This window comes from Alligator mississippiensis, chromosome 15, assembly GCF_030867095.1.
Source record: "Alligator mississippiensis isolate rAllMis1 chromosome 15, rAllMis1, whole genome shotgun sequence".
Taxonomy (NCBI): Eukaryota; Metazoa; Chordata; order Crocodylia; family Alligatoridae; genus Alligator; species Alligator mississippiensis.
In genome coordinates, this window is record NC_081838.1 from 4,291,089 (window position 1) to 4,310,831 (window position 19,743).

Below are 19,743 nucleotides of genomic sequence, written 5' to 3' on the forward strand. Positions count from 1 at the left end.
GTGAGAGCCCGGCAGGGCAAATTATGCTGAGGGGAAACCAGCACGGGTTTGTGGCAGGTAGATCGTGTCTGACCAATCTAGTCTCTTTCTATGACCAGGTTACGAAACGCCTGGACACAGGAGGAGGGGTGGATGTCGTATACTTAGACTTCAGGAAGGCCTTCGATACGGTATCCCACCCCATACTGGTGAACAAGTTAAGAGGCTGTGATGTGGATGACTACACAGTCCGGTGGGTGGCGAATTGGCTAGAGGGTCGCACCCAGAGAGTCGTGGTAGATGGGTCGGTCTCGACCTGGAAGGGTGTGGGCAGTGGGGTCCCGCAGGGCTCGGTCCTTGGACCGATACTCTTTAATGTCTTCATCAGTGACTTGGACGAGGGAGTGAAATGTACTCTGTCCAAGTTTGCAGATGACACAAACCTATGGGGAGAAGTGGACACGCCGGAGGGCAGGGAACAGCTGCAGGCAGACCTGGATAGGCTGGACAAGTGGGCAGAAAACAACAGGATGCAGTTCAACAAGGAGAAATGCAAAGTGCTGCACCTAGGGAGGAAAAATGTCCAGCACACCTACAGCCTAGGGAATGACCTGCTGGGTGGCACAGAGGTGGAAAGGGATCTTGGAGTCCTAGTGGACTCCAAGATGAACATGAGCCGGCAGTGTGACGAAGCCATCAGAAAAGCCAATGGCACTTTATCGTGCATCAGCAGATGCATGACAAATAGGTCCAGGGAGGTGATACTTCCCCTCTATAGGGCGCTGGTCAGACCGCAGTTGGAGTACTGCGTGCAGTTCTGGGCGCCACACTTCAAGAAGGATGCGGATAACCTGGAGAGGGTCCAGAGAAGGGCCACTCGTATGGTTAAGGGCCTGCAGACCAAGCCCTACGAGGAGAGACTAGAGAAACTGGACCTTTTCAGCCTCCGCAAGAGAAGGTTGAGAGGCGACCTTGTGGCTGCCTATAAGTTCATCATGGGGGCACAGAAGGGAATTGGTGAGGTTTTATTCACCAAGGCGCCCCCGGGGGTTACAAGAAATAATGGCCACAAGCTAGCAGAGAGCAGATTTAGACTGGACATTAGGAAGAACTTCTTCACAGTTCGAGTGGCCAGGGTCTGGAACGGGCTCCCAAGGGAGGTGGTGCTCTCCTCTACCCTGGGGGTCTTCAAGAGGAGGTTAGATGGGCATCTAGCTGGGGTCATCTGAACCCAGCACTCTTTCCTGCCTATGCAGCGGGTCGGACTCGATGATCTATTGAGGTCCCTTCCGACCCTAACATCTATGAATCTATGAATCTGTGAATTGGGCCAACAGCCCATCCACTCTACAGCACCCCCCCCATCAAAATGGTTTCTTCCACCTCAGTGTCCCAACACTCCATCCCCCCATGAAGATTCATTTACCTGGATCCCCCCCACCAGATGTGATAAATGGTTTCTCTCAAGCAAAGGATCCTGTTCCTTCTCCCCCATAGCCCCCCATGGACCCATCCAGCCTGGCACCCCCTCCCTCCCTCCCTCCCATTACAACCATTTCTTGCACTCCAGTAGCCCATCCCCCTTGATGCGGGCATCTTGCATTATGTTAATGGACACATCTACCCTGGTCCCCCCCAGCCCAGCCCCACATGGACACATCCAGCCTAAACACCCCCCCCTTAGAATGGTTTCTTCCACCTCTATACCCCCCCAACTTGAATTACATCTATGGACTCTTTCACCCTGGTACTCCCCCCACACCACACTAGATGAATGGTTCCTGCCAGCCTGGTGCCCAATTCTCACCCCCCCACCAAAGGACTGGACTAACTGACCAACCAAATCAAATGTCCCCCTCCAGGATGAACTAGTGGTTTCTTCCAGCTCAGGGTTCCCCCACTAAAGCCTGGACCACCCCACAGATTGGACCAATGGATTCTTCCAGCCCAGTATCCACCCCCTGCCCCGGGCTCCCCAAAAGCTTGAGCCAACCCACCCTGACTCCCCCCCCCATTGGATCAATGGGTCCTTCCAGCCCAGTCACCCCCCAACTAAGCCTTGGTCCAGTGGACCAACCCAATCACCTCCCTCCCCACATTGGGCCCCCCGCTCAGCCCAGAACAATGGACTCACCCACGATCCGCAGCCCTGAGGCCTGGCTCCACCTCCAACCCCAGGCCCTGCCCCCAGGGCCTAGGCTCTGTCTCCAAGCCCCACCCCCAGCCCAGGCCCCGCCCCCGCACCTTCATGGCCCGCGTGTCCTTGACGAGGATGGAGCGCAGCTGCCCGTTTAGCTCGAAGAAGACCTCGCGCTGCCCGCCCCGCGCCAGGTCACCCAGCGCCAGCGCCTTGATGTGCAGCGTCTTGCCCCGCTCCAGCTCCACCTGCAAGGGGCGGAGTCTGTTAGACCCAGGCCCCGCCCCCTCTCCATGTCCCTCCCGGTCAGAGACCCTGCCAGGAGGACACCCCACCCACCTGGATCCTCTTGAGACTCCGCCCCATTGCATAGGCCACACCCCAATCCTAAAGGTTACGCCCTTCAACCCCCTCTGAGATGCCACCCCCAATGCCAGAAGCCCCACCCCCAGATCCCTCTGAGACTCCGCCTCCACCTGAGGCCCTGCCCTAATCTCCCATAAGACACTGCCCCCAATGCTAGAGACCCTGCCCTGATCTCCTCGAGACTACGCCTCCACCTGCAGCCATGCCTCTGATCCCCATGAGACCCCGCCCTGACACCCCCATAAGACTCTGCACCAGATCTCTGCAAGAGACCCCACCCCAGAGGCCCTGCGCTGACCCCCTTGAGACTCCGCCCCCCCCTCCCACGGCCATGCCCCCACCTCGAACTCCTCAGCGATCTTGGGCCCCTCGAGGAAGAGGCGGGTGTCAAGGCACTCAACGGGGCCGAAGTTGGCTGTGAAGGCCTTGAACTCCTCAAAGACCTGTGGGTACATGGCGGCAGACAGCACGTCCTCGGGGGTGATGTCATCGCCATGGCGACTCCGCAGCTCTGCCTCCAGTGCCTCAAAGTCCAGGGGGGCCAGCGAGGCCCCCGGGCGCCCCTCCACCCGGGGCAGATCCTTCAGCACCTGGGGGGGCAGGCCAGGACAGCAGGGATCAGGGGGGCTGGGGAAATCCTGCCCCCTGGTTGCTAGGGAGGGGGATTCCCCATCAAGCCCTGCCCCCTGGTTGCTAGGGAGGGATTCTGCATGCTTGCCTGTTGCCAGGAAACCCCTAAAGTCCTGTTGCTAGAGACTACATATGGCCCCACCCCCATTGCTAGGGACCCCATCTAGCCCCCCCCCAATAGTTGCCAGGGACTCTCTGGATGACATAAAGCCCTACCCCTGTTGCCAGAGCTCCCTCATCGCCCCGCCCCATTGCTAGGGACCTTGTCCAGCCCCTCCCCCATCACCAAGCCATCTAGCTCCACCCGTTGCCAGGGACCACCTTTTGCCCTTCTCCTGTTGCTAGGGGCTGTTTGGCCCCACCCCCATTGCCTAGGCCTATAGCCCACCTCTTCTCCCAGGGACATTCTGTGGCTCCACCCCCTGTTGCTAAGGGCCTCCTATCACCCTGTCCCCATTGCCAGGACCCCCAATAGGTCCACCCCTGTTGCTAGGGGCCCCATATAGCCCCACCCCTATTGCCAGGGACCCCATATGTCTCCACCCTGATGCTACAGACCCCCATGCCTACATCCCTGTTGCTAGGGGAGCTGAGCCCCCATTGCCAAGGACTCCATAAGGTCCCACCTCTGTTGCTATGGACTCCCTATAGCCCCACCCCCTTGCCAGGGGCCTCCTATGGCTCTGCCCCACCACCAGGGCCCCCACTCAGCCCCCCATGGCGGCACCTTGGAGCGGAAGGGCTCGGGGAAGCCGCCATGGGGGATGCCAATGTGGCCCTGCAGGAACTCGACCACGGAGAGGGGGAAGGACAGGTCCTCGGCCTGCGCCTCCACGTCGGCCCGCGACAGCCCGTTCTGCACCATGAACTGCGCCAGGTCCCCCACGATCTTCGACGACGGCGTCACCTGCGGGGGCGGGGGCAGGTAAGGGCAGGGGTAGAGCAGGCCACACCCACCCCAGGGGTCCCTGGCCTTGGATCAGGCCCCAGCTTGTGCCCACCCCCGGCCCCCCAAAAACCCAGGCATCCAGGTGCCAGGGGACCACTGGGACGAGGGGCGAGGACCCAGGTGTCTGGCTCCCACCCCCCTGCTCTTCTACCTGGGCCCAGATCGGGACCTGCTGCCCCCCACAGCCCTAGCTGAGGACCCAGCCCTAGCTCAAGCCTCGCCCCCTCTGAGGCTCCTAGCCCCTCCCCCACCCTCAGGCCCTGCCCCCTTCAAACTCCAGGCCCTGCCCCTCACCCTCAGACCCCGCCCCCTCCTAGACTCCAAACCCTGGGCCCTGCCCCCAGTCCCCACCCCCAATCTTGCCCCGCCCCCATCCCTGACCCCACCCACCTTGATGAGGTCGCCCAGGATCTGGTTGGCTTCCACGTAGGCCTTCTTGACCTGCTTGAACTTGTTGCCCAGCCCCATGCTGTGGGCCTGGAAGTGCAGGTTGGTGTACTGCCCGCCCGGGATCTCGTTCTCGTACACGTCCGCGTTGCCCGACTTCATGGTGGCCGTGCAGTCGAAGGGCGCGTACAGCCCGCGCGCCGCCTCCCAGTACTCGCTGTAGTCGAACACCCGCTCCAGCGGGAGCCCTGCATGGGGGGTGGGGGAGCAGCATGGAGCACTCCAGAGCCTCTTCCTGCCCCAGGAGGACCCAGATGTCTGGGCCCCCCTACTGTGACCCAGACTCCATCCCTGCCTTGGGAACCCAAGTGTCTGGGTGCTACGAACCCCCTGCTGAGCTCCCAGACTCCCTGCTTCCCAGAGAGAACCCAGGTGACAGGCACCAGGACCCCTAGAGCCCCCTCCCCTCTCAGGGAGAACCCAGGTGTCCAGGCTCCCATCCCAGAATCCCTAGATGTCAGGGGCTCCAGGCTCCCAAGCCCTGCTGCTCCCACCCCCCAGCCCCTGTCCCTGCCAGAGCTGGAGGGAACCCAGGGGTCTGGGCCCTGGCCCCGCTGTGCCACGGACCTGTGTCAAGGGCAGTGCCACGGGTGCAGGCCACCATGGCACCCATGCTGGGCTGCGATGTCATCCCCGACATGGCGTCCACAGCCACGTCCACCACGTCGGCGCCAGCATTCGCAGCTGCCAGCAGCGCTGCCACCCCCGCTCCTGATGTGTCATGGGTGTGCACATGCAGCGGCAGCGTCGGGAACCGTGCCCGCAGTGCCCCTACCAGCAGCTCCGAGGCCTGTGGCTTCAGCAGCCCCGCCATGTCCTGTGGGGCACAAGGGGAGTTGGCAGGCAGCTCCAGCGGTGCCCCGCTCTCCTGACTCGCAACCCCCAGCAGTGCCCCTTTTTCCTGACCCACAGCCCCAGTGGTGCCCCTCACTCCCAACCCACCAGTCCCCCCAGTGGTTCCCCTCACTCCTGAACCACAGCCCCCAGCACTGCCCCTCATTCCTGAACTGCCCCACCTAGCCCTGCTGGAGCTCCCCCAACCCAGCTGGTGCCCCTCACGCCGAAACCACAGCCCCTGCCCTGGGCACCTTGATGCAGAGGATGTGGGTGCCGGCCTTGACGAGCTGGTCAGCCAGCTGCAGGTAGTAGTTCAGTGTGTACTTGGTGCGGGAGGGATCGGCCACGTCACCCGTGTAGGAGATGGCGGCTTCCACGACACCACCTGCGCGCCCGGCCGCCTCCATGCCCAGCACCATGTTGGGCAGGTAGTTGAGGGAGTCAAAGACGCGGAAGATGTCCATGCCATTCTCTTTGGCCGCCTCGCAGAACCTGCGGACCGGGAACTCAGTCCCTACCCACTGCCTCCCAGTGCCCCTCACTCCTGACTCACAGGCCCTGCACCTCCCCCCTGCCCCCGCAGCCCAGCCAATGCCCCTCACTCCCAACCTGCAGCCCCCTGCACCTTCCCCCAGCCCAGCCAATGCCCCTCGCTCTCGCCCCACAGCCCCCACACCTGAAGACAGCGTTGTCAGGGTAGTTGGTGTAGCCCACGGCGTTGGCACCACGCAGCAGCATCTGGAAGGGGATGTTGGGGATCAGCTCCCGCAGCTCCTGCAGCCGCTGCCATGGGCACTCGTACAGGAAGCGCATGGCCACATCAAAGGTGGCGCCTGGGGCAGATGGACAGGTGAGTGGGACCCCCAAGCCCTGCCCTGCCCTGCCCCCTCCACCATGCTCCGCCCCCTCAGGTTGGCCACACCCATATGCCATTGGCTGGTGCTGCTTGCTTTCCCCGCCTAGCCCTCCTTGCCCTCCCAGGGCTGGAGGGAACCCAGGCATCCTAGCTCCCAGCACCTGCCTCCACTTGCCTGCCTGTCCCCTCCACCTCCTACCCCCCAGCACCAACACCCATGGAGCCCCCCAGCACCAGGGAAAGAATGCAGGTGTCCAGGCCCAATCTATGTCCCTGGGTCAGGCCTGGATCGGGCAGGCACCCCCTGGTGACGGCAAGGGTGTTCACCTTCCGTGTGCTCACATGTCATGAGTGCCTGGGCTGTGAGCGTGTTTACATGTGTGTGTGTCTCTCTATACCCAGATGCCTGGGTCCTGGTTGGTATGCACATGTGTGTGTGGGTGTGCATGCATGCAGGGGTGTGGGTGGTGCCCCAGACACCTGGGTCCCATGTGCATGACCTGGATTCCTGGGCCCCATGTATTCATCTGTATGTGTGCGCGTGTATGGGTGGCCTGGATGCATGTGACGACGTATGCATGTGCCCCAGATGCCTGGATCCCATGTGTGTGGGATGCCCTGGACACGTGCATGACCTGAATGCCTGGGCCCTATGTATGGGTGCGTGCTTGTGCATCCCAGACACCTGGGTCTCGTGTGTGTGTGTGTGTGTGTGTGTGTGTGCGTGCGCGCGCGCCTCATACACCCTGGTCCCACGTGTGTGGGTAGGTGCACATCCCCCAGACACCCAGGTCCCATGTGTGTGCATGTGCATGTGGGACATAGATGCCTGTGACCTCTGTGTGTGCACCCCAGATGCCAGGGTCCTCTGTGCGCAGAGCGTGCATGAGGCAGGCCACACTCACCACCCCAATTCTCGATGCTGAAGAGGCGGCTGAAGCTGTGGGCCACGAAGGGGGCAACACGCTTAAGGTCGCGGGTGCGCACGCGTGTGGCCAGCAGTGACTGGTGCGCGTCACGGAAGGTCGTGTCCATGAGCAGCAGCCCCCGATGCTCCCGCACTGCCCGTGCAAAGCCCTCAGGGCCCTCGCGCAGCAGCACGTCCCGCAGCCCCGAGGGGGGCGGCCCTGCAGGCAAGGACAGGTCAGCGGGAGCCGGGGACCTGGCGTTCGGACCCTCCCGGCTCCTGCCCCACTCCTGGACCCAGAGACAACCCAGGAGTCCAGGCTCGCAGCCACCCGTGCTCTAACAGCCCAGCTCCACTCACTCCCCTCCCAGTGCTGGGAAGAACCCAGGGGTCCAGGCCCCAAGCCCCCCTGCTCTAACCCCTCAGCCCCACTCCCCTCCCAGAGAACCCAGGGGTCCAGGCTCCCAGCCCTCCCACTCTCACCCCCCAGCCCCCTCCCACAGCCAGAGAGACCCCAAGCATCCGGGCAACTGCAGGGACTCACTCACCCATGGGCACGGTGGGCTCCATGGGGTCCACGGGCGAGGGCCGGGCTTTGACGGGCAGGGGCGTGGTCGGGCCGTTCACCATCACGTGACCTGCGGAGGGGATGGAGTCAGGAGCCTGGGACCCTCCCCCAGGGCCTTAGGGACCCATATTGGACTGGCACCCCCCCCCCACAGGCCTTATGAGACCTCCCCCCAGGGCTGTACCCCCCTGGGACACATACCCCTATATCACCCCCCCCCATGGCTATATTCCCCTAGATCAGCCCCCCGGGCCATATCCTCCTATATCAGCCCAGTTCCCCTCCCCCAGCCTGTAGGCCCCTATATCAGCCCCACCACCGCATCTGAGTCCTGTACCCCTATATCAGTCCCCACCAGGGCTGTATCCTCGTGTTTTAGCTCCCCTCCCAGGCCCTATACTCCTATACCAGCCCTCCCACACTGGGCCATATCCTCCCACACCCAGCCCCCACCAGAGTGGATCCCCCCATATCAGCCCAGTCCCTGAGGCCGTATCCCCTGTATCAGTGCAGCTACTTCCCCAGGCCATATCCCCCTATATCAACCCCACCAGCCATATATCCCTATAGCAGTGCCCCCCCAGACAATATCCCCCTATATCAGCCCTCCCATGCTGTATGCTCCCGGATCAGCCCAGGACTTCCCCCCCAGGGCCACAACCCCCCTGTATCAGCACCCCACTGGGCTAGACCCTCCTACACCAGCCCTTGCCCCTTCGCTCAGGCCATATACCCTATATCATCCCGCTCAAGACCCTATACCCTGTCAGACCTTGTATTCCTATATCAGCCCCCCTGAGGGCCATACCCCACATTTCAGCCCAGGTCACCCCCCACACCAGGCCATATACATCTATACCAGCCCCCATTGGGCCTTATGCGCCTATATCAGCCCCCCTGAAGGCCATATCCCCCCCATATCAGCGCAAGTTGCTCCCCCCACCAGGCCACATACATCTATATCAGTCCCCATTGGGCCTTATACCCCTATATCAACCTCCCTAACAGCCATATCCCCCTGGGCCATATAGCCTTGTATTAGTGCCCCCGGTGGGCCACACCCAGGTAGTGCAGCAGCTTCTGGGCTCGGTTCTGGCCCGGGCGCAGGTTGAAGAGCTCGGGGTGCTCGTCGATGAACTGCGTGTCCACCGTGCCCCGCAGAAACTGCCCGTTGCTCAGAACATTCTGCAGGAAGGGGATGTTGGTCTGTGGGGGAGAGACAGCGTCAGGCAGTGTCCGGCACCTGGGACACTCGCACACGGAACCCGAGTGTCCGGGACACGAACACACCAAACCCTGCTGTCCAGGACACACGCACACACACAGACTCCAGTCACCTGGGACACAAGTATGCACACACTACCCAGGTATCTGACACGCACAGAACCCAGGAGTCCAGCTCTCTCACACAACCCCCTCCCCCTCGGAAATTGCCCCTGCCCACCCCTACCCCCCCGCGATGTCAGCAGGCAGCTGCCCCAGGGGTCAGAGTTCACCCAGGCAAAGGCACCAACTGGATCTCTGGGGAGGGGGGTAGGAGAAAGACCCCCAGATTCTCTCTCTCTCTCTCTCTCTCTCTCTCTCTCTCTCTCTCTCTCTCTGTGTGTGTGTGTGTGTGTGTGTGTGTGTCCATCCATGAAACAAATCTATGACAGATGAAATGAGCGCTCCGAGTCATGGCAGGCTGGTCAGTGGGTGCCCAGACACCCTGGGTTCCCTCCAGCTCTGGGGCGAGAGTGGGGCTGGGAGCCTGAGCCCCGCTCCCCTGCGTGCCGTGGCTTGGGCGCTGGCAGATGTGTCAGCACAGATCAGAGGCTGGGAAGCCCCCGGCAGGCAGAGGCTGGCTCAGATGGGGGGGGGGGGGGGGGGGGGGGCCAGGACACCTGGGTCCCATCCACAGCCCTCTCCCCATTGGCTGGGCACCTGATGCTCATCCCCACAGGGTCCATCTGAGATGCAGACACAAGGGAACAAGAAACCCAGGTGACCGCTCCCACCTACACGGGGCAGGTGGGGGGGGGGGGAAGGCAGGTGTCCAGGATCCCTGCCCCCTGCTCTCACCCCCCCCACGCTCCTCCCAGCACTGCAAGGACCCAGGCAACCGGCTCTAGCCCCATGCCTGCAACTGCAGTGATGCAGCAGGGGGCGCCTGCGTGCCCATGCCCACAGGGGCTCCTAAACCCCGCCAACAGCAGCTCAACATCTGGCTAGGAGGAGTTGGTGGGTTATTGGGGGGAGCTGGGCGAGACCTCCCAGCCCAGCCGGTGCCCCCCACTCCCTCCCCTGCAGCCCCCTGCCCCATGGGCAGCCATCACTCTTGAACTGCCGGTGCCCCCCCCCTCCTCCCGACCCGCAGCCCCCCCGGCGGGGCGGGGCGGGGCGGGGCGCAGCCGCCCGGCCCCTCCCATCCTCCCGCTGGCGCATCGCTCCGGCAGGGCCCGGGTGGGGGGAGGAGCCAGCCTCGGACGCCCGGGTCCCCTCCCCGGCTCGGGATCGCGGGAGGCGGCTGCTGGCCTCCTACTCGGACGCCTGGGTCCGCTCTCCCCTCCCCGCCGGCGGCGCCGGCCCGGCCCGGCCCGGGGGGAGACCCCAGGCGTCCGGGAAGGTCGGGGGGCTCCGGATGGGCCCGGCCCGCGGATAGCACCGCGGCGCCCGAGGAGCCGGGCGGGGAACCGGGGCGCCCGGGGGGAGACCCCGGCGTCCGGGCAGCCCGCGGGGGGGAGGGGGCTGCTCATCTCCTCCCCCCCGCTCCGCCACTGCATTGAAGGACCGCGGGCGTGCGGCCGGCTGCGGAGACAACCCGGCTCCGAGGCGCCCCCCATGCCCCCCCCGGGCCGGGCCCAGCGCCGCCGCCCCCCGGCGGCTGGTGGGGGGGCGGCGGCGGGGGGGGCTCGGGCCTGAGCCCCGGGGGGGGGCCGGGCCGGGCCGGGCCGGGGGGATGCGGCCCCCCCTGGACGCCGAGCCAGGTAAGGGCCGGGCGGGACTGCATCGGGGGGGGGGTGAACCCAGGCGTCCGGGCCCCCAGACCCCCCAAAACAGAAGGAAGCGAGGGGTCCGACCCCCACTGCCCCCTGGGCTGGAGGGGAGCCAGGCGTCCGGGCTCCCCCCCCGCCGCCCGCGCCTGAAACGTTCAGGATCCTGATCGGATCGCGGAGATGCGGGGGGGGGGGAGCCGGGACCCCCCAGCTGGAGAGAGCCCAGTCCCCCCCCCCCCGACTGCCAGGAGAGGGCGCGGCTAGGGGCGGGGGCGTGGCTTGGCTTGTGGGCGGAGCCGCCATGCAGAGGGTGGGGCCTGCAGCGAAGGGGCGTGGCTAGAACGCAAGGAAGGACACCGGGCCGGGCCCGCAAAGGAGGAGGCGTGGCTAGCGGTCGTGGGCGCGGCTACACTGGACAGGAGAAGAGGCCTTAACGTTAAGGCGGGGCCAGCGAGGAAGGGGTGTGGCTTATGGCGCATAGGTGTGTGAGAGGTGCCAAGTGAGAAAAGGCGGGGCCAGCCACCGAAATGGGCGTGGCTGAGTAAGGTGGGGCTACAATGTCTGGGCGGAGCCTGGAAGGCAGGGGTGGGGCTTAGACCAGGAGGTCTGGGGGTGGCTTGCACACTGCAGGGAGGCGGGGCTAGATACCGAGTGGGTGGAGCCTGTGACAGGAATTAGCTAAGAAAAGGCGGGGCTACAGTGCATGGGGCAGGGCGTGGGGTGTTGCACACAGCATAGAGGTGGAGCTAGATAAACAGCAGAGGCGGGGCCTGTGGCCAGGGGCGGGGCTTAGATTAGCAAGGTGGAGCTACAATTCACATTGCAAAGAGGCGGAGCCAGATACACAGGAGGGGTGGAGCCTGTAGCACAGGAAGTATGGCTTGGGCTAGCAAGGCGGGGCCACAATGCATGGGGCGGAGCCTGTGACACCAGCCCTGACCCCCACTTTTCGCCCCCGCAGGCCGGCGAGCCGCGGTGGCGGCTGTGCTGGGCCTGGCGCTGGCAGCAGGCGCGCTGCTGCGGGCAGCAGCCCCATGTCCAGTGCCCTGCGTCTGCCACAACCTGTCCGAGTCGCTGAGCACCCTGTGTGCCCGCCGCGGACTCCTGGCCGTGCCCCTGGACGTGGACCGGCGCACAGTGGAGCTGCGCCTGGCTGACAACTTCATCCGTGCCGTGGGGCCGCCCGACTTTGCCAACATGTCCGGCCTCGTGGACCTGACGCTGGCTCGCAACGGGCTGGAGACCCTGCGCCCGCTGGCCTTTGGCGACCTGGAGAGCCTGCGGGCACTGCACCTGGATGGCAACCGGCTGGCCGAGATTGGCCCGGCCGCCCTGCGTGGCCTCCTCAACCTGCAGCACCTCAGCGTGAACAACAACCAGCTGGTGGCCGTGGCGCCCGCAGCCTTTGCCGACTTCCAGCTGAGCCTGGAGGACTTGGATCTGAGCTACAACAACCTGCGGGAGGCGCCGTGGGCAGGCATCCGCGGCATGGCCAACCTGCACACGCTGCAGCTGGAGCACAACCTCATCGGGACCGTGGAGCCAGGCGTCTTCTCGGAGCTGGCCCGCCTGGCGCGCCTGGACCTCACCTCCAACCGCCTGGCCACACTCGCCCCTGAGCCGGCACTGGCTGTGACGCCCGCCGCCCTGGCGCTCAGCTTTGGGGGCAACCCTCTGCGCTGCAACTGTGAGCTGCTGTGGCTGCGACGCCTGGGCCGGGATGCCGGCGAGCTGGAGACGTGCGCAGCACCGCCGGCCGTGGCCGGGCGCTACTTCTGGGCCGTGCCGGAGGAGGACTTTGTGTGCGAGCCGCCCCTCGTGGCTCGCCACACACGGCACCTGCGGGTGCTGGAGGGGCAGCGCGCTGCCCTGCGGTGCCGGGCACTGGGGGACCCTGAGCCGGTGGTGCACTGGGTGGCGCCGGGTGAGCGCATGGTGGCCAACTCCTCGCGGGCCGTGGCTTACCCCAACGGGACGCTGGAGCTGGCAGCCGCCACCCTGGGGGACGCTGGTGCCTACACCTGCATTGCAGTCAACGCGGCTGGCGAGGCCACGGCCCGTGTGGAGCTCCGTGTGCTGCCGCTGCCCCACGGCGATGGGGGTGGGGCAGCCGTGGGGCTGCCAGGGCCCTCCGACATGGCGGCCAAAGCAACTGGCAACACCACCGGGGAGGAGGAGGAGGAGGAGGAGAAGGAGCCGGGCCAGGCCGTGGAGGTGGCAGAGGTGACGGCCCACTCGGCCCTGGTGCAGTGGGAGGCCAACAAGATGGCACCCACCGCTTGGGTCTACCAGCTGCAGTACAACTGCACCGATGACGAGGTCCTGGTCTACAGGTAGGGGGCGCCACGTGGTGGGAGCAAGACACTGTGAGTAGTCTGGGTATGGAAGGATGTGTATGTCCCTATTTGGACATCACTGGAGTGCAAGGCATTATGGGTAATCTGGGGTGGAGGGCGGGATCAGAATGATGGGTATGTCCGTATATAGACACAGCCAGATCACAAGGCATTGTGGGTAGCCTGGGCATGCAATGGCATGTATGGCCCTATATGGACACAGCAGGAGCGTAAGGTACTGTGGGTAATCTGCGACAGAGGGTGGGTACGGCGACAGTGCAAGGCATTGTGGGTAGTCTGCAGTGTGGGGTGGACATGGAAGGATGGGTATGTCTGTATATGGACACAGCCAGAGCCCAAGGCATTGTGGGTAGTTTGTGGTGGACACGTCATGGAAGGATGGGGATGGGGATGATAGGAGTGCAAGGCATTGTGGGTAGTCCACGGTGGAAGGTGAACATAGAGTGATGGGTATGTTTGTATATGGGCATTCCCCACAATGCCTTGTGCTCTGGCTGTCTGCAGTGGAGGATGCACACCCAATGATGAGTACACCCATATATAGAGGCTGCTGGAGCACAAGGGATTGTGGGTATTCTGTAGTGGAGGCTGGGCAGGGAATTATGGGTATGCCAATATATGGGCAGACCAGCATTGTGGGGAAATTGCTGGTTCCTGTGGGCCAAACCCAAGGAATTCTGGGTACATCTGTATGTGGGCCAGCTGGCCCCCAACACGAGGTTAGCTGGGGCACCGTGCTTTGTGGGTAACCACTGGTATACAGGGCCAGAGGGCAGGGGAATATGGGCATGCCCCTCGTACAAGTTACCCACAGTGCATGGGGTGCTAGCCTGTGGGCAGAAGGCATGGAATTATGGGTATACCTGACTGGCAGGCAGTGCATTGTGGGTAACCATTGGAGCATGGGGGAAGGGGCCAGAAGGCATGCAAGCATGACGGTGCCATACAGGCATTGTGGATAGAGCTGCCTCGGTGGGGGCCCTGCTCCTGTGCGGGGATCACCTTGGGGTCCAGACTCGCCAGGGAGCCTGGATCCAGGCCCGATCCAGGGGGCACTGGCTGACATAGGGCTGGGGGTGGGGCACGGACCTGTCCTCACCAGGAGGGCCCAATACGGGCCCGATCCTGGGGGGCAGGACCCCTCCCTGGCTCCGTCTTCACCCCTCGTCTCCTTCCTTCTCCTCCCAGGATCCTACCAGGCAGCAGCCGTCACTTCCTCCTCAAGCACCTGGTGCCAGGAGCCGCCTATGACCTGTGCGTGCTGGCCGTGGCCCCCGACACTGCCACAGCGCTGGCCTCCACCCATCGCCTGGGATGCACCCACTTCGCCACAGGCGAGGCAGCAGCCCCATGCAACGCCCTCCGTGCCCATGTCCTGGGGGGCACGCTCACCGTGGCAGTGGGCGGCGTCCTGGTGGCCACGCTGCTCATCTTTGCTGTGGCCGTCACAGTCCGCGCCCGGGGCTGCGCGGGCGCCCAGAGTCCCAAGCTGGCTGACGTCCACTCCCAAACCAATGGGGCCCCCCTAGCGCCACCACCAGCTGCTGCCCATGGGTCCCGTGCCCACACCAGGCGGGCCAAGGGGAGGCCAGGAGCAAAGGGAACGAAGGGAGCAGCAGGGGGCCGTGCCCCAGCCCGCCGGAGCTGTTCACTGGACATGGGGGCCTGCTCGGGCTATGCCAAGCGGCTAGGTGCCCTCTGGGCCCGCCGCAGCCAATCGGTGCATGGGATGCTGGCAGGTGGAGCTGGCGAAGCTGCACTGCGACTGGCTGGTGCTGAGGAGCTGGAGGAGAGCGTGGTGTAGTTGGCGGGGGCCATGGACAATGGACCCCCTCCCTGCCTCCAGTGCCAGGCCCCTGGTAGCAAGAAGCTGGGTTGGTTGCCTGACATGATGCTGCCTCTGTTGCCACGGCGATGGTGCCAGGACGCTCTAGTTGCTGTGATGATCCCTGGCCTGACTGTGAATCTAATGCAGTGATGTCCAATCCAGTGGATCCCATGCCCTGATACCCCCTCTAGTGTGGTGCCAGTGCACCCAGTGCCGTGATATCCCCTCCAGTGCAGTGCCCACGTGGTGCCATTGGATCCAATGCCGTGATGCCCACTCCGATGCAGTGCCAGGGACTCCATTGCAGTGTTCACAGCTTCAATGCAGTGATACCTCTTCCAGTGTAGTGCCAGTGGATTTGATGCAGTGAAGCCAATCCAGTGCGGCGCACACATCTGATGCAGTGACCCCCAGTCCAGTGAGATGCCAGTGGAACCAATGCAGTTATTCCCACTCCAGTGCAGTGTCCGTGGATCCGATGTAGTGATCTCCACTCCAGTGAGGTGCCAACGGAGCCAAGGCAGTGAGGTGCCAATAGAGCCAAGGCAGTGATGCCCACTCCAGTGCAGTGCCTGTGGATGCGATGCCATGATCTCTGCTCCCACATGACACCAGTGGCTCCAATACAGTGCTGTTGGCTTCACCCCAAGGGGGGGCATCTGTCCTGGCACGGCGCTGCCCATTCTGACATGCAGCCGCCCCTCGCTTTGACATGGTGATGACATCACAAGCCCCACGATGATGTACTGACCTGCCCCCCATCCCCAATGCAGTCGCGCCCTCGATGGGGCTTTGGATTTTGCCCTGGGAGCCAGTTAGATGCAGCCCAGGACCCCGATGGGGTGGGCGAGGTCTGGGCTGGAATTTTCTTCTTTTTGTGGATTTTCTTTTAAAAAAAAATCAATTGCCAAAATAAACAATCCAGCCCGTCTGCCAGAGAGAAGTTCTGTTCTGCTCCTCCCCAGAGCCAGCCGCATCCTGGCCAGGGGCCCCATTGCCCCTGCCTCTGTTCTACTCAGCTGCCAACACGTTCCCCCCATAGCCAGCCACACGGCAGCCCCCAGTCCCCCAAGCCCCACCCCAGAGGTGGCTGCATCCCAGCAAAAGGGCCCCGTCTCCCCAGAGCCGGCCACATCTCCAAAGGACTGTGCTGGGAATGGGGAGTTTTGCCTGGACGCCTGGGTTCTCGGCTGCAACTCTGCACGTGGCCAAACCCATGGGCTGTGCAGCATGGTGCCCTTAGCGCTGAGGCATCAGTGCATGTCTCCCATCCACATGCTGACCCCTCCCTGACCTTGCTCAGCTTCCCAGGGGCCTCAAGGCCAGGCTAGGCAGAGTGTCCTTTGCTGGCTTCCCCGCAACAGCCCTGCCAGGGTGTGAGCAGCCTCAGAACGAACCAGTCTCCCCAGATAGAAGGGACAGGAGGAATTAGAGGAGGGGCAGCTGGGAGCCCAGCCACCTGGGATCAGGGAGGCTTGAGCAGAAGGTGCTGGGATCCTGGATGCCTGGGCTCTCCCCAGCTTTGGCAGCGGTGTGAGTGCACAAGGGTGACAGCAAGAGGTGGGGAGTTGGGAGCCCGGACACCTGGGCTCTCTCCCTCCTATAAGCCGCAACAGAACCAAAACGGCGCTCAGCCCTCTCCCTGAAGGACACCAGACCCTAACACCTTCCTTACCCTGAATATGCATGAGGCGCCTCTAGCCAAGGCAGAGACCAGCCAGCTGTGGGGGTCCCAGCCTGCAGGCCCCAGGCACCTGGACTGGCACAGGGTGCCTGACATGCAGGGGATCACTGAGATGGGGGCAGGGGTGGCACTGTACAGATTCCCCAGGCTGAGATTGGGGGGTGCTGGGCACTGTACAGCCCCCCCACCTCCCCAGCCAAGATCAGAGGGCACCAGGCGCTATCCAGACCCCCCAGACCAGGATCGGGGCCGACAGAAAAGCCAGCAGTCTGTCATGGGCTACAAGCTGGCACCCAAGGGAAAAGTGCCAGCACCCCCCCACTGCCCTGACCAGACCAGCTGGTGCCTGCCCCAGGCTTCACAGGATCTCCTGATACCAGGGGAAGCCAGGTACCAGCCCCCGTCACTGGGGGCAAAGCCCCCAACACCCCCTGCAGTACCTTCTGGAGCCACCAGAGCTCGGTGGGTGCCCAAAATCGACCCCCCCATAAGATGTGACCCCCCTACCTTGACACCACGGATGCGGAACTCGGCCAAGGCCCGGCTGAGCTTGGAGGCAGCCGTGGGGTGGTCCTTGCCGTGGGCGATGACCTTGACCAGCAGAGAGTCGTAGTGGGGCGAGATCACGGCGCCCTGGAAGGCTGAGGCGCTGTCCAAGCGGATCCCCATGCCTTCACCACTGCGGAAGACCTGGGGGTGGTGAGGGAAGAGGGAGGGTGTGAGGTTATGGGGCAGAGCCAGCCAGGCCCCCCCCTTCCATCAATGACCCCCCAGACCAGGATTGAAGGGGGCTGTGTGCCAGGTCAGGTGCCTGGGACATAGCAAACCCAGGTGTCCAGCTGGGGCCCAAGGGCCAGCTCCCTCCAGATTTCCCCTGCCCCTGGGAACACCGAACCCATGTGTCCAACCTCAGTCCCAAGTCCCCCCAAGCCCCAGGCTGAGACATGGGGGGGAACCTAGGTGTCCTGTTGGGATCCTGACATCCCCTCTGCCCCCCCCCCACCTTGGGGGCCCCCCAGGCCAGAGGCTGCTGAACAGTGAGCCCAGGTGTCCAGCCTCCCCTGGCCTCCCGGCCTGCCCCCCAGACCCTGATTAAGGCCCCCAAGATGACACAAGGCCCTGGCTAGCCCCTCCCCATCTGCCTGACATCCATTAATACCCCTTAGCCTGAGAACCCAGGTGTCCCAGCTCTAACACCCCAGCCCCCACTCCCCTCCTAGAGATCTGGGCTCCTAGACTCCTCCGCTCTAATCCCCCAGCCCTGATTCTTCGCCATGACTGGAGAGAAGCCAGGTGTCTAGGCTCCCCCAAACACCTTTTCCCAGCAGGGGAGAGAGTGGCAGCTGCTGAGGGGTTAAGAAGACTGAGAGAAATCTCAGTGAGTATGATTGACACCTGTCAATCTGCCAGCTGTCAAAACAACCTGCTGCGGAGGATGCAGTGGCGGGGATTAGATTGGGGGGGGCTGGGAGCCCAGACGCCTGGGTTCTCTCCAGCTCTGGGAAGGGGGGATGGGGAGCAGGCTGGGCTCTGGGAGGTCTCCCCCAGGGAACCTCACATGGCTCATTGAGTCCAAAATTAATTAACGGCAAAGTAGGCTCCTAACGAGGGGCATGTTCTACAGGGAGTTACTGTCAGCGCCAACCTGCCAGAGGCCCTGGACACCTGGGTCTTCCCTGCTCTGGGAGGGCAGTGGGGGCTGGGGGTGGAGCAGGGGGGCTGGGGGGGCGGGGTGTCCCAGTCACCTGGGGTTTGTATGCATGTGTATGGGGGGGGGGGGTCATTATGCACGTCTGTCTGGATGCTGCGTGGGTCCGTGGTGCATGAGACTGTGCGTGTGCAGGGGGGAGAGGTGTGTGTGTGGTAATCAGGGTGTAGGCGTGTGTCTGTACATTTGCATGTGGCAGCGTGTGGGCGTGTGTGGGCATGTGGCTGTGTCTGGCTCCCCCCCCCCACCTCCATGTGAGAGGAAGGAAAAACACAAAAGCCCCGAGAAGCTCCAGACACGTGCGAATGCACACACACAGAACCCAGGCATCCAGGTTAGACACGCACACATGCAGAACTCGGGTGTCCCACACCCCCCCAGGAGTCCTAGACCACCCCCCCCCCCCACACACACACACACCCCCCAGCAGTCCTAGACTCCCCCCCCACACCCCCAACACACGCACACCAGATGTCACCCCCCCCAGGTGTCCCAGACACACACACACACACACACAAGACCCAGGTGTCCAGGACACACATATACAGAACCCAGAGGTCTAGACATGCACACAGACACACCAAACCCAGGTGTCCGGGACATAGACATAGACACACACAGAGTTAGGCATCCAGGTGTGTGTGCACACACACATATACACACACAGATGTCTAAACACACACACTCTGAACCCAGGTGTCTGGGACACACACATGCACACACGCACACACAAAGAACCCAGGTGTCCGCACGTGCATGCACACGCGCACGCACACACAGACGGAGACACACTGAGGTACCCACAGCCAGTGACTGCCCATGCACATGCACCCAGAATCGCACTGCTTCCTGAGAGCCCAGACACCTGAGTTCTCTCCAGCTCTGGGAGGGGTGTTGGGGTGCAGGTGTGAGAGCAGGCAGGGTGGGGAGCCCAGACATCTAAGGTCTCTCTGGTCCCTCATCAGCTCATTTCATGGACCCCTGGGCATCTCCCCTCCTAACACCAGATTTTAGGGGGGGGGGGGCAAGGAGGGGAGACAACCACTCCCCCCAGAATCCCCCTTTGCTCCCCATTAGAGAGCACAGGGATCCTAATTGGTGGGCACTGCCCGGGTCTGGCCAGGATCAGGGCCCATCATGCCAGACTGCACAGACCCTCCTGGAGTCCCTTACCTGTAAATAGCAAGAGAAGAACCCAGGAGTTCAGGCTCCGTATGGCCCAGAACCCCATGGCAGGGGGGCCTACAGGGTCTATACAGCCCAGTGCCTCACGGGTCAGGGCCTACAGGTCTATATGGCCCAGTGTAGCCATGGGGTCTATATAGCCCAGTTACCCATGGGGGAGTCCTACAGGTTTTCTATGGACCACTGCAGCAAGAGGTACCCTACAGAGTCTATAAAGCCCAGTACTCCATGGTTTGGCCTACAGGGACTATACAGCCAATGACCTCATGGGGGGATCTATATGGGATCAGTGGGGGGGTGCTAAAGGCTCTATATGGCTCCATACCTCAT

The 19,743-nt window shown here is 63.3% G+C and overlaps 2 protein-coding genes across 6 annotated transcripts in view; one reads left to right on the top strand and one right to left on the bottom strand.

Moving 5' to 3' along the window:
* The window catches only part of PC (pyruvate carboxylase), a 62,924-nt gene that overhangs the window by 2,128 nt on the left and 41,053 nt on the right, over window positions 1-19,743 (bottom strand). For all 5 annotated transcript variants that reach the window (XM_059718399.1, XM_059718398.1, XM_059718395.1 and 2 more), the window contains 11 exons: window positions 17,028-17,210; window positions 8,738-8,882; window positions 7,657-7,746; window positions 7,107-7,328; window positions 6,022-6,178; window positions 5,597-5,837; window positions 5,076-5,325; window positions 4,452-4,696; window positions 3,840-4,019; window positions 2,824-3,072; window positions 2,224-2,364 (listed from right to left, as the gene is read on the bottom strand). In XM_059718399.1, coding sequence (XP_059574382.1) covers window positions 2,224-2,364; window positions 2,824-3,072; window positions 3,840-4,019; window positions 4,452-4,696; window positions 5,076-5,325; window positions 5,597-5,837; window positions 6,022-6,178; window positions 7,107-7,328; window positions 7,657-7,746; window positions 8,738-8,882; window positions 17,028-17,210 — 2,103 coding nt within the window. The remainder of the gene's footprint in view (window positions 1-2,223; window positions 2,365-2,823; window positions 3,073-3,839; window positions 4,020-4,451; window positions 4,697-5,075; window positions 5,326-5,596; window positions 5,838-6,021; window positions 6,179-7,106; window positions 7,329-7,656; window positions 7,747-8,737; window positions 8,883-17,027; window positions 17,211-19,743) is intronic.
* Window positions 10,077-15,767, top strand: LRFN4 (leucine rich repeat and fibronectin type III domain containing 4). The gene is made up of 3 exons (XM_014596923.3): window positions 10,077-10,642; window positions 11,613-12,984; window positions 14,197-15,767. The coding sequence occupies exons 1-3, from the start codon at window positions 10,615-10,617 to the stop codon at window positions 14,810-14,812; spliced, it is 2,016 nt and encodes a 671-aa protein (XP_014452409.1). The 5' UTR covers window positions 10,077-10,614; the 3' UTR covers window positions 14,813-15,767.

What these genes read in the sequence shown, in the direction of transcription:
- LRFN4 (XM_014596923.3), top strand. Translation starts at nt 10,615, where the DNA reads ATGCGGCCCCCCCTGGACGCCGAGCCAG. An exon ending in CCCCCTGGACGCCGAGCCAG is followed by an intron (nt 10,643 to 11,612) that starts GTAAGGGCCGGG and finishes TCGCCCCCGCAG; the next exon opens with GCCGGCGAGCCGCGGTGGCG. An exon ending in GACGAGGTCCTGGTCTACAG is followed by an intron (nt 12,985 to 14,196) that starts GTAGGGGGCGCC and finishes TTCTCCTCCCAG; the next exon opens with GATCCTACCAGGCAGCAGCC.